The following is a 14,257-nucleotide window of genomic DNA, read 5'->3' as shown; positions in this document are numbered from 1 at the left end:
CACAAACAATTTTTTAGTTTTATGAGAAGTGAAGTTCCCGTAACATGGTCATGAAACGCTGAATGCACTTATACAACTATTTTCATGCTTGCGAATCGACTGTAGTAACGTAGACTTCGCTTTTAAAGACAGAGAACAGCAGTGTCAACAGCCCAAGATGGCGGCTCCTAAACACTTCCGTAAAATAGTCTTATATCCGCCCACCGCGGCAACTTATTGGCTGGCGTTGCGCTATTGAGCATGAAGTCGTGGGTTTGATCCCAGGCGCAGCGACCGCATTTCGATAAGGGCGAAATGCAGAAACCATCATGTGCTTGAATTTAGGTGCACGTTGACAATTCCCAAGGTGGCCGAAATTATATCTGAAGTGCCCCATATTCACATCGTGGTTGTTGATTTGATTTGTTTTTACACACTATCGTTATTGCTGAACATCTATGTGCATACCACACCATGATAAATGCAGTGGTCTGAACGGAAATGGCTGTAAACTTCAAACTATTACTCCGCTACCGTGCTGATTGAGCAGAGCGTGACTATGCGTCCGTTAGGCTTCATTGGCTTCGTCGTCGTTTTCAAAGGCCGGCCATCTGTACGTCGCTGCCGCCTCTGGCAGGCGGGCTATTTAAAAATGCATCATCAGCGCATATCAGTGCAGCTCTCTGCAGGGTCTGAGCGAAATGAAAAATTGTGCATGAACCATCCACGATGATCGTCAATGCAAGCGAAAAGTCGAAAGCTTTTAGAAAGCTATTCGCTTTATTAAAAGAGAGATGTCCTTGAGATGCCCTTGGAGAGATATGTGTTGCAGCGAGGACATTTAGGCAGCGTTTCTTGTTGCATTGCGTACTTCGGTAGAGAACAGAGCCGGTAGAGAACAATACCAGTACATCTGTAGCGGTTCTGGCGCCATTTCCTGCAGCCGCCACCGGGGGAGAGGCGGGAGAAGATTAGGGTTGTCCTACCTAAGCGTTCCACCACAGCATATGAATCTTCAGACGCCCAAAAGCTCTCGGACGATGGCACGTGCCGGCAGGCCCAGCTATTCGCTTACACGCTAAACTCTGTTACGCTGAACAAACGATGTTACGAATATTGTGCACACAGAATCCAAGTTCCACCTTCTCATCGTCGTCCATTGGCACAATATCCGCTATAGCCCCGTATGTTCAATAACATTTGATAGAGAATTTACCGGCCAAACGAAACAGGGCGAGATACACAGACGAATGCAGTGCTACGTAGGCCATAAAGGCACGTGCGTCGACGACCGTTTGAGCGAAGTACCGTACCGCAGGTTGGGCATCTAGCTGATCACTGCAAGAGGTGTCTATGTTCCACACCATTCACTGAAACACGCTTTCAGGCCTCGACTTTTGTCGAGATCCTTAACACTAGAAAAGCGTCCGCCTTTTAATAGCCGAGCGCCTTCTATACGTCGGCGATCACTGACCGATACTAACATGTTTATAGCGGACGTTTGAATTATGCGATTCGCACCAGTCACTGTGAAAAACTTGTGTCTGTTCCTCACCTTCTGTTCGTGTGGTATTGGTTGTCTTTCAGTCTCGCTTCCCGGGCATCATGGTGGCCTTTCGCAGTCGCCAGGCAAGCACCACCATCTTGGACGACGTGACCAAGAACGTGCAGGAACACCAGGCTGAAGGGATGCTGGACAGTGAAGCTGCCAACGAACTGCGCGCGGTTAGTATATACTATTACTATTCGAACAGAGAGAATACGACAGGTATTATGAAGTCATTACCTCCAGCTTACCACTATACTTGAAAAAAAATTAGTGGGCTCTGTCAGGCACGCAGACACAGTGAGGCATGTAAAACGTCTTGTGCGAACTGCAGGCGGTGTATGGACACTAGGGGAGGTATTTTGTAAGAGTCCACCTAGTGGACATGTCCATTTCGTCTGCTGCTGAAATCTCATTGGCTGTGGCGGGTGGCGCTTGCTAAAGCGCACCCCTACCCAGCCAATCAGAACTTCAACAGCAGACTAAATCCCCCACTACGGCGTGCCTCATAATCAGATCATGGTTTTGGCACGTACAGCCCATAATTTAATTTCTTTAACAACTCCCACGTGACCGCGGCATCAGCTTCCATCACCGTAAATGATGGCAAATAACTGTACCAAGTGTTACACTGAACGACGTAGACTTCAAAATGCTTTCTTCTTATGCTCTTACAGAATACCTCCCTAGGGCTCAGAAATGGCGTTACCAAATACACAACTTACATTTACTTACACATTAGAAAGCTTACATGTGCCTAACTTATGTTACAGCTAGTGGACGTCTTACGGCCTAACTTTGCAATCGTGCTGGCTCCCCATTCGTAGTGGGCCGGTTTGTTTTGCAGAGGGTCTTTGAGCACTATAGGGTAGATATGAACCCCCTACTGGTGGTGTCCGAGACTGCCCTGCGCATGCGCTGCTCGAGCCCACCGCAGTCGTAGACGGTTGGGGCTGCAGGACTTGCCTCAACCCTTCTGCGATTGCACTCCCTATGGAGATGCACACGCTACCCAGTGGCCAACCGGGTTGGGTATCCCTCTGTCTTGCTGCCCGAGACTCCTCACTTCTGTATCCTACGTGCCGAAAGCAAGGGCGCCATAAGCGAGCAAGCGTGAAATTTCTTGTAAGCCTTATAAGTCCTGCTGTGCACCAGTTTGAGTTCGATATATTCTACTTACTACTACAGAGTGAGCCCTCTAAAACGTGACCACTCCTGCTAGGATCAACAAAAGTACTGCCGAACCATATGCCTCTCAACGCTGCGTGCGAGTCTAAATATAGTTCCAGTTACGTCATGCTTGGCGCGACAACGGCGCAATTTGCGCACGTGACGCATGCATGATCGAGTAGTGGCTTCTTTTGCGGCTACGGACACAAAATCAGAAAATTTTACGAAAATGCTGGAAATGAATCCTCAGTGTGATTACACCGAAAACAAGTAGTCACTTAGCTCATTTTTGGGCCGGTGGCTTTATTTTTGGCATTTTTGTTAGCGCGCACCTCGCCGCCCGACCCGCGGGAGTTGGAAGGCGGGACGTCACGACAACCTCGTCGGATAGTCAGCCGGCCGGCCGAGGTCACTCGAAGCGCGCCGACGCCGCCATCGCGAGCATGGATTCGAGTTCTGGTGCCTCTACCAGCGATGAGTACACGTCTGAAGACGAGGACCATTCCAACTTGGCAAGAAATATTACCGCTTAAGGTTACGAGCCTTCCGCGTCCAGCGACGAAGAAGAGGAGGCGGCCGTGGACGGGCCGGTCAGGTTTTCGCGAACCGTAGCGCGGAAGATTTCGCTCTGCACCTGACACTTGTGCAAGAATTATTTGTCATTTGCTTGCTTTTTCAAGAGCGCGCGCAAACGAGGCAGCTGCGGGGTACTTCAGCACTGCATGGATGAATGAATAGTAGTTTATTTCGTCGGCGTGAGCAACTGCACAAGAAGGCTGCAAGTGAACGAAAACAGTACCGACATCTTTTCGCCTCCTCTTTTCAAACGCGCCGCTGATCATTTCTGCCTTGCGTTTTCGTGAGAAGACCGAGGGCACAGCGTCAGGCTTTAGGCGTTGCGTTTCGAACGGCATGCGGAGGCTTTTCAGCAAAGCCGGGCTCGGTCCCATAATGATCGTCGACAAAGTGGTGCGCGCAAATGAACTCATTCTTTAGAGGACTCCAGGCTGCGCGGGATAGCTGACAGGCAGGTATCCAAGGTTTATGCATCCTTCTCGTCTCTGGGAAACGTGTGCGACGGCGTGTCACAACCGACGATGCTGTTATAACAGCAATGTCTGGGCATTTCCTTCCGCCGCGACGAACGCGTCAACACCGAGCCACGACCGCGGGAAGGCACATGTAAGACGCACCACCTGCGTGGAGCGCCGACGTGGTATAATGTTTCGGACGGACCACGTGCTAAGATCGCCGCAAGGGGTTAAACAAACGCTGCAAGGGACCGACACCCCGGAAACACTGCGACAACTGTGGCCGACCATGGCCGCGCACGCGCGCGGGTGGCTGGGTGGGTGTTATGACGTCAAATTTCAGCTTCTGCCGGCGGCCGCTAGGAGGACAAGGTGCAACAGAAAATCGCAAAAAAAAAATATATTTCTCGTTCTTTTTTTAATTATGGGGTTTTACGTGCTAAAACTACGATATGATTATGAGGCACGCCGTAGTGGGGGACTCCGGAAATTTGGACACCTGGGGTTCCTTAACGTGCACCTAAATCTAAGTACACGGGCGTTTTCGCATTTCGCCCTCATTGAAATGCGGCCGCCCTGGCCGGGATTCGCTCCCGCGACCCTCGCAGCCCAACACCATAGCCACTAAGCAACCACGGCGGGTCGTTCTTTTTTTTCAAAGCAGCTTGTTGTATTCGTCATTGTCAACAGTTCAACTTTTGTTCCGACGCAAAAAACAACCCGCCAACTTGTGTGTCCGTATCCCTTTTGCTGTACACAGCGATACTAAAGTAAGGCGCGCATGTAGTATCGCTGCAAAGCTATACGGAGGGCGAAGTCAAAACTTGACCCTATTTTTTACGAAGTGGCGTCTGCCAAGGTGTAGTATATACGCCATAGGCAAATATTACGCGCGTCCGCAAGCGTACGTGTGGTCAAAGATACTTTGCCCCTATTTTATCAGCCATGCCAGCATTCGAAGGGAATAAGGTACATAACCGTACTCAGGTACACAAATACGTACTACGCGCTTCACTTCAGTACGTGCTTACACGTATTAGTGCAGCTTCCATTCTAATCGACGTTGGTAGTCGTGATGGAGGAGACATAGCGTGGGTGCATCAACCCTTTAGCACAAAACACCAATAGACATTATATATCAATGTGCAATAAACATTACACTACTTCTGTGAAGACACGTTTCACTTTCGTGTTCTATACCGATTCCTATATAAGAGGGATCAACCACATTTTTTTTTAAGCAGCTTGTTGTATTCGTCGTTGTCAACAGTTCAACTTTTGTTCCGACGCAAAAAACTACCCGCCAGCTTGTGTGTCCGTATCCCTTTTGCTCTACACAGCGATACTAAAGTAAGGCACGCAAGTAGTATCGCTGCAAAGCTATACGAGGGCGAATCAGAAAGACTTTGCCCCTATTTTTATCAGCCAAAATAAGGTACGTACAGGTAATTACAAATTTACGTACTACTCTACGTACTTTACACAATTTTTCTACATAGTCCCCACACCGGTTAAGACATTTCTTCCATCGCAGCACTAAACTTGAGATGGCCCTGTGGTAGAATTCATCCGGCTGACTGTGGAACCACCGTCTGGCTGCTGTCTTGGCTTCACGGCCTTTTGCGAACTCACACCACCACCACATCACGCTTCTCAAAGCGAGACATCTTTCCCCACACGCGGGCTGCATTTCCCTGTGGATTTTTGATGGGCGTTCGTCCCTTGCTCCATAGAAAACAAATCACACTTCGTTGCTCGTACGCCGTGGACGTGTGAAGCACAACTGCCATCTGCAACCACGGACAGCAGCGCCGTGTCCCGGAGCTACCGGCAGATAAGGCCGAGCCGGTCCAACAAAGGTCCGCTGCTGGGAATGGATAAGTTGACTTCGCATTTACAGCCATAATTTGGCTAAAAAAATAGGGGCAAACGCTTTCTGATTCGCCCTCCTACGTGATAATAGTGTTGCATGTTTTCATTACATGCAGTTTGAGCAAGCGACCCCTATGCTGACCGAAATGAAAGATGTTTAATGTCAAAAAAAAAACAGCGTACGATAATTCCATCCTACCTGTACTAACATACGGCGCAGAAACTTGTTTGTTAACAAAGAAGCTTGAGAAGATAACGAGTACGCAGCGACCGATTGAATGAAAAATGGCGGAAAGTTCAGAAATTGCAAGACAGCTGTGTGCGTTAGAGAGCAAACGGGGGTAGCTGATATTGTAGTTGAACTTACGAAGAAGAAATTATGAAATGGTCAGGCCATGTATGTCATTGTAGGGCGGACAACCGATGGCAATTACAGAATGGGTGCTGAGGGAAAAGAAACGCAGTCGAGGAAGGGAAAAAAACCAGGTTATCTAAACTCTAAGTTTACCAGGCAACGTAAACGTAAAATGTAAAAGCCGGCAGTTCGAAAAAAATCTGACTTTTACTTCAGAACAAGCTGGCACATTCAGGGATGTGCACATTTTGCTTAAAATGTTCGAAAAAATATTTGGTGTTTACCGCAGCACGGTTCTTGCTCAGATTTCGCGGAAAGATTTCATTTCGGCGTCTACGTCGTTCAGTGTAACACTTCGCACAGTCCCTGGTTTTAAGAAAAAAAAAGAAACAAATATAAGAAATATTCGTAGAACAGTACGCATTTGTAAACAGTTCTGTCGGAGTACACATCATTTTCTGCAAATAGAGAACGTCGCCGTGGGCTCAATACGTTCACAGATTATATATTTCCGATGCTAGCTATTCCCTACTTGATCCAAAAAGTATGTAGAAGCATCGAACTATCGAATGCCATTAGAGTGATAGATCTCACTGCAGAAATGGCAGATATGGGGCTTTTCACGAGAGCATGTTTTTTACATGCCATAATGGTGCGCTGCACGCCGTAGAATATCGAACAACAGCATTCCGGAAAGAGAGATAAATAAAAAATGGGGCAGCTGAAGAGACAAAAAGATTAGGTTTCCTGCAGAGCTTAGACGCGCACGTCTCGCCGCTTTGTCAGCCGTGCGCGTTTCCCTTCGAGTTATCTAACACCTCGAAGTGGGTTAAAAGAAAATCCTGCGCTTGTTTAGTTCAAACCCTTCTCAAATCCTGCGCATAAGGTAGCTCCAATCTTGCTCAAGTTCTGCGCTTGTGTAGTCCAAATTCAGCGTTAATGCAGCTCCACTAACTTCACGTTAGTGGAGCTGCATTAGCGGGGTAGTGGAGCTGCATTAAATTCAGCGTTAATCCAGCTCCACTAACGTGAAACCTGGGGAAGTGCGAAGCAGTGATGCGCCGGTGTTTCCCTTATGTTATTATTGTGCTATTCTTGCACAAGTGAGAAGGAATCGAGCGCTTATGGGGTGGTGGCGCCCTCTCTTGCACTGCGCTGGTACTAGACTGGCGTTTCGGAAGCGATTTTCACGAGTTTCTGCTTATTCCCACTATCCCTGGCTCATACCCGAATATCCAATGAGGGTATGCGCGGCACGTGATTTTATTATCGTTAATCGAGACGTAACTGTCGAGCAGTGTGAGGTTATTGATTTCATGACCTATCAGACGATTTAGTCATACATTCGTACCCTTCCATGCCAATTTTGGTACATACAGAGTGAACGAGACGCGATTTTTCGGCAGATCTTGTTTTTGTGCGTGACCACAACATCACATAACATTAGACGCCGACAGCCTGGGCCCCTAAAGAGCTTCGCACTTAAAAGAAAGTCAAGGTTGCCTGCGTTTATGGGGATGCAAGCTGCTGCCGCGATGGCGCTAACCATATATAGGAGGCTATGCGCGAACGTAAACCTGTGTCGCCGACTGTCGGCAGCTGCAGAAAGTAGCCATTCAGGGTGGGTTGCCGCGTGTCGCCCGCTCCTCTGGAACACGGGGCAACGTTCCCCCAACGGATGCTTTCTGCAGCTGCCGGCAGGCGGCAACACAAGTTTATGTTAGCGCCGTCGCGGCAGCAGCTTGCATCCCCATAAACGAATGCAACTTTGCGTTTTAAAAAACAGCAGGTAAATAACTGCACCAAGTGTTACACTGAACTTCGTAGATCTAGAAAAATCTAGAAACTGGTCCAGAATCCAGACATGGTCTGGGGCTGACACCAGTTTCTAGATTTTTTTCCCGATCTGTGCGACGAAATACGTTGACGTGGCAGATAAATGTTTCTGCACTGTGGACCAGCAGAACATATTGCCGCAATTTTGACAGCGCTTATCTCAAAACGGGGTTAGTTTCGAACTTCATTGCAAGTGCACGTGCCTTGAGAGATCGCTGGCTTCGATTCATCAATTGCTGGTTCTCCTAAAGTGATTAGTTAAAAGGCGCATTATTGAACATGGCAAGCTACCTAAATATTTACCGCGAGTTCTCTAGCGATTAACGTCCGCCTCTTCGAGTAATCTGCCTCGGACAGTTAACTTATGCAATCTGCCACATCGTCGTATCCCCATCCTCGCAGATGCTGAAGGCACGGCGAATGCACGTCATCGCTGGTCCCTGTAGCCTGCCGACCAGCTACAAGCCCATAGCCATGCTGCGCGTGATTCCCTGGATCGACTCGGACAGCGTGCGACAGTTCCTCGCGGTGCGTGGTCTTTCTCTATACGCACGGAGCCTCGCTTGCTATATATCGCTCGTTTCGAGCAGAGTTGGTCTTTGGGATAAGCCTGAACTCTTTCATCTTAGCCTGGACAGGAAACGTTCTCTTGCGGTTGGGAGAACGTCTGTTCTGGCACATTCAATCACCGAATTCAGGGAGATCATATCGCAATGCGGGTTTTCTTAAACACGCACACGCACGCGCACGCATATGTCCCAACTATCACGCACCAAAATTTTAAAATATGCAAATGCCCCGTAGCCCGATAGAACCAAGGTGAGGTTGTTTGCCGTCGTTTGGAGATACTCACATGATTATTTTTGCATTCCGCCTAATTACATCATTAGTCTTAATTAATCAATGAACTTCTCAAATATTATTATTAAATTAAGAGAGTCAATGAGAAAATTGTAGAGCAACATGAAAAACTCCCGATACAGCTTTCTGTTGCTCAAATACGTGCTACATACAAAGTTTTTTTTTTTTTTCCGAGCGTGAAAGAACCCCGCGAATACAAGCAAAATGTCCGCGCGACTGACCACTCTAGGCACTTTGCGTGTATTCGCGGGCTGCTTTCACGCTCGGAAAAATCTTTTTAATGTAGCCCGTACTGAGCAACAGAAGCTGTATTTTTATGCGTTATACGAGATTCGTAATAAATGTGCCCCATGTCCTATGTGAACTAAGAAAGGCACCTTGTTCATATTTCCTTAGAATGAGAGGCAGGTTACTGGTAATGTGTAGACGAAGTTTTAAGTGTGTGCTCCAATTACGGCCTTAGCAGTAAATTTCGTATGCGAGCAGAGTAGGTATACCAGCAGTCATGGAGGCATTGCATAATCAAAGAGTACAGAAGGCACAGGTGAATATCTTGGGAAATATCTACAGAGATTGCACAGCTACCTTGATTCTCCACAATAAAAGCAGAAAATCGCCTATCAAGAAAGGGGTAAGGCAGGGAGACGAAATCTCTCCAATGCTATTCGTTGCATGTTTAGGAGTATTCAAGCTATTAGACTGGGAAGGCTTAGGAGTGAGCATCAACGGTGAATATCTCAACAACCGTCGGTTTGCAGATGGCATTGTCCAGTTCAGCAACATTGAGGCAATGAGGTTGAATTGCGACAAATGATTGAGGACCTTAACGGAGAACCTGTAAGAGTAGGGTTGAAGATTAATATGTAGAAGACAAATGGAATATTCAATAGCGTGGTATATAAACAAGTAAATATGGTAAATACGCAGCGTCGCTGGAAATTGGCTTGCGATTCTGCAAGGTCGCACAAGACTGCTGTCTTTCTTGTGTTTATATCAGCGGTGGTGAGTAGACATTGAAGGTAGTTTTCCCTTTAAAACGGGCATTTTCTTGAAATCGCCAATTTCTTATCAGAGGTCCTGCCCGGATACCTATACCCCTGTGTCGTCCTTCCTGCAGATCCAAATCCGACCGGTCTCCTACCCGCCCGAGGCTGTCATCGTAGAGCGAGGGGACGAAAACCCGATCTTGCTCACTTACTCTGGAATCATCAAGGTGCGTTTGTCGTGGCCGTATACACTAAGGCTCCATTCGCGCTCTTATACAACGAGGTTTAAAGGGACGCTATAGATAAAAGCAACTTTAGCAGCATTAGTGTAAAACCTTTCTAAAATACCAAAACAGCCACTCTTACGGTGACAGGAGACCTGCAAGCCAAGTTACAGACAATAACAAGACGAGTTGCGACGCTGCTTTGAAGCCGTACCATGCCCGCCATGACGTCACCAATTTGGTGACGTCAGCTCGGACCCCGGTTATCGTATTTTTCAGTAAATTACTACATCGTATTTTGAAGGAGCCAAATACTAAAATTTGAGTTCTTCGCCACAACGGCCCAAGTACGAGAAAATACACCAACAGCCGTGACGTCGTGCTGACGTGACGGTGCTGGAATGTCGGCGCGAAATTTAAAAAAAATTAACTCTGGCCTTTATCTTCTCTTCCAGTAAGCGACTTCTCAGCGCAAAAGTAACGAAAATTAACTTCTGAAAGAATACTCTGTCACTCCAAACTCATTTAGTCCTTAGTATCCCTCTAATGCAGTGCGAAGGAGCACTGCTCTTAGGTTCATCACCCGTGCTCGCAGATCGAAGGTGAGTTTAAGAACCCCCGGAACGGCTCGCTCCCGAACTCGGTGTCACAGCTGTTCTTCTACAACGACGGCTACTTCCTGGACTACGTGAGCGCGCCCGCCTGTCTCGGTGTGCTGGGACTGGTCACTGACGAGCCCTCCATCACCCGCTTGGTCGCCGAGACGCAGATCAATGTGAGCAACAATGCGAACGGCGATCTTTCTTTTTATATGCGAAGCAGCTTATGGCGGGGGCTTGGTCTGTCCCTCCTTCCGTCCCGCGGCGTCCGACACCCCCACAGCGCATGCGCGTCCCCTCCCCCCTCTCTCTCCTCTCCTACGCTCCCCCCTTTCTCTCCTCTAGGAATCCTCTACTCTACGGAGCGGCGCGCACGACAGGTGGTGCGACAGCTGCATACTTCGCTGGGGGCGCCACGGTAGTTCCGCGGTATGAAAATGACGGAGCGCGCATGCCTCATTCTCTGTCCTGTGCAGCGCCGCGATGAGCGCTCGGGCCGCTGCCGCGAAACCATCTGCCGCTCAAGCTAACCATCTCCCCGCTGCTTCGCATCCACACATGGTTCCCTTTAGCGAGAGATGGAGTAATTTTTTTAACTATGAGTGCAAGAGTGCAACCTGGCACTGTAGTTTGTTCATTTACCAAGGCCATGTGCTCCGGAACGTGTTTCTGCCATCTACTGGGCTTGGACGAAAGAGCTTAGTTTAGTTCGCGGGCTGACGGAGACCATTAGTCACTTATTTGGCAGGCCTGGATTGCCATTCTAATGCCTTCGACTGATTGATTGATTGATTGATTGATTGATTGATTTAAATCAGAGTACCCTTAAAGGACTCCACTAAGGGTTTGTTAAACAAAGGGGGGAGGGGTCGTGACGAGGAGGGGTAGAGGGAGAAGGGTGAGAACTAGAGTCCATGCAATAACATTCCTACGTTGAATAATAGTGCTTGTCTGAGCTCGTGTCGTGTGTCATGTGTCCTCTTGTCTTCTGTCTGTCATTGTTTATTTGAAAGCCTTTTTTGCAACGTTCATACAACATTAGTGCATAATCATCATCGTCATCAGCCTATTTTTACGTCCACTGCAGGACGAAGCTTTCCTGTGATCTCCAATTACCTCTCTCTTGCGCTAGTTGATTCCAACCTGCGCCTGAAAATTTCCTAATTTCATCACCCCACCCAGATTTCTGCCGTCCTCGGCTGCGCTTCCCTTCCCTCGGCACCTATAATACGAATACGTAAACAAAATGCAGCACATGAGTAGCACAAATAAGAGGCACTCTTTAATGTAACGCGCATTATAAAGATTATGAAAGTAACATGCTGTAGGTAAAGAATAGTAAAAGCTGCAAGTGTCGCTCAAGTTCAAGGCAAACTATTCCACTAAGTAAACAGTGTTTTGCGACAAAGAAAAAGCGAATGAAGAAATAGATATGAATGCACGAAATATGCATTTATCAGCTCCGCAAAGGTACTGCTATAAACTGCGTACCAACCAACAATACTTGCTTACGTGTAAAAATAGCACGCAGTTCACACAGAGGAAATTATGGGCATATTTCATATAGTCTTAGTAATAAAGAATAGCGAGCTCCACATAAGATACACACACGTTTAAATCTTACCTTATTAACCATCTAATTCAGTATTGCTATATCTATGGCTAAGCTGTCATGGTCGTGGCTCCTACTCACAAACCATTCCGCACGAACCTCCCTGTGTGTGCATCTAAAGATATTCCTCGTACATCTAAAGATATTCCTCGTATAAACGTGTATGTAATGATCGCTAAAGCCTGCTAACGGATCTTCTATACACGAATATTTCAAATATGTTGCTTTGAATCTTTCATAGTCATCACGGGGAGACAGTTCAAGCCTGCAGAAGAAAACGCCGCGTGTGCATGTCTTAGAACGTGACGTTCGGCAGTTGTAGATGTCGTTCTGTTGCGGCATCCCGAGCACTGCGTTATTCTGTTTGAATAGGTCAATGTAATCTTTCTTTCCCTCGTTCTGCAGGCGTACGAAGGTACCCAGGGAACGTGTCATGGAGGCAATACAGATCTTCACCAAGCCTCCAAGCTTCCTTTATCAGATTTGGTCTTACATCGCCAGGATCATTGCCTTCATGGTACTACAGAAGCAGCCGAAATACCAGGTCAGTAACAAACTGTATCTCACATTCGGTGATGGAAGCAGCCTTTCTAGTTCTCATCGTGAGGGCTTTAGCCGCACGCAGTGCTGTTTGCAGTATCCGCCAATATAAATAAAAAAGTTGCAGAAGAAAGTGTACGCGTAGTGCCGCTGTACATGCTCGCCGCTCCCTTGTGGGGAGCATATACAAGACATTAAATTACAGGAAACCATGCGTCATCACCGGGGCAGTTTAGAAATCGTGCTCTTGACTGCGAAGCAGGAGTTTGTCATCAGTAGCAACGACCCTATAGTACATCCTTGATGTGCTTTAGCATAGTGTTGTTAATGTTAACACACTTTCGACAGCGTTACCGCCGTTGCTGCGGACTGCGCAAGCAACAACCGCGCGATCATTTTCGTTTACAGCAGGGCCAGTCACGGTAAAGTGGTACGTCTGCAGCAGTGTGCTCAACCGTATAGCAACAAACGAAGCAACGTCCACCGCGCTCGCTCTAGCGATGACCGTTTCGCCTCGCCTCTTGCTTATTCCCGAACCAGACGTGGCCCCTGGACAAGATCAGCCGGCGGCTGGAATCGTTCCTCCTGCCGGACCTGGATCGCTGCTCGAAATTCAACTTGACCGCGGAAATAGAGGACGCCATTCTGATACAAGGAACCGCCGTCGATCCGGAAACGCAAGATAGTTTCGTCGCCCCAATGTACCTGCCATCGCAATCTATGAAGATCACCTTCCCGGTAAACGTCGTTGCACCTACCAGGTCGATATTTACATCGAAGAACGAAAATACGCGATAACGCATTCACCCAAAGTGGGAAGCAGTGAAAGCGATTTCTAGTGCAGTATCAGTACTGCTGTTTGTGGTGCTATTGTGCACTTATTCCATTTTCTGCATCTCTGGATAACCACGGCTGATTGATTGATTGATTGATTGATTGATTGATTGATTGATTGATTGATTGATTGATTGATTGATTGATTGATTGATTGATTGATTGATTGATTGATTGATTGATTGATTGATTGATCACAGTCGCTACGAAAGACACGCCATGAGTGACAGCCTCGGGATTCATTTTAACCACCTGGGGTTATACAGAGTGCCGCTGTAGTTGCTTAGTGGTTATGGTGTTAGGCTGCTAAGCACGAGGTCGCGGGATTCAATCCTGGCCACGACGGCCGCATTTCGATGGAGGCGAAATGCAAAAAACAATCGTGTACTTAGATTTAAGTGCACGTTAAAGAACCTCAGGTGGTCCAAACTAATCCGGAGTCCTTCATTACGGCGTATCGATCTCAACTATCATGCACCAAGATTTTAAAACTTGCAAATGCCATGTAGCTGGACAGAACCAATGTTATGTTGTTTGCCGTCGCTTGAAGATACTCGGAAGATTTCTTGCATTACGCGTAATTGCCTAATCAGTCTTAATTCATTCATGAACTTCTCAAATATTATAATTAGGTCAAAAGTGTCTATGAGAAAATTAGAAAGCAACATGAAAAACTGCCGATACGGCTTTCTTTTGTTCAATACGTGCTACATAAAACGGTTTTTCCGAGCGTGAAAGAAACCCGCGAATACACGCAAAGTGCCTCAAGCGGACAGTCGCCAGGCTCTAGTAGTATGAAGCAGTATAGGCTC

At 47.4% G+C, this 14,257-nt stretch overlaps 1 protein-coding gene across 1 annotated transcript in view; it reads right to left on the bottom strand.

The window, feature by feature from the left end:
- Positions 1 to 1,540: 1,540 nt before the first annotated feature.
- The window catches only part of LOC119456821 (receptor-type tyrosine-protein phosphatase delta), a 46,877-nt gene continuing 34,160 nt past the window's right edge, over positions 1,541 to 14,257 (bottom strand). The window contains exon 6 of the mRNA XM_049668632.1: positions 1,541 to 1,695. Coding sequence (XP_049524589.1) covers positions 1,583 to 1,695 — 113 coding nt within the window. The 3' untranslated portion in view covers positions 1,541 to 1,582. The remainder of the gene's footprint in view (positions 1,696 to 14,257) is intronic.

Source organism: Dermacentor silvarum, chromosome 6 (genome assembly GCF_013339745.2).
Source record: "Dermacentor silvarum isolate Dsil-2018 chromosome 6, BIME_Dsil_1.4, whole genome shotgun sequence".
NCBI classification, from domain to species: Eukaryota; Metazoa; Arthropoda; class Arachnida; order Ixodida; family Ixodidae; genus Dermacentor; species Dermacentor silvarum.
Note: the sequence above shows the minus strand (reverse complement) of the source record. Positions and strands in the feature narration are given on the sequence as shown.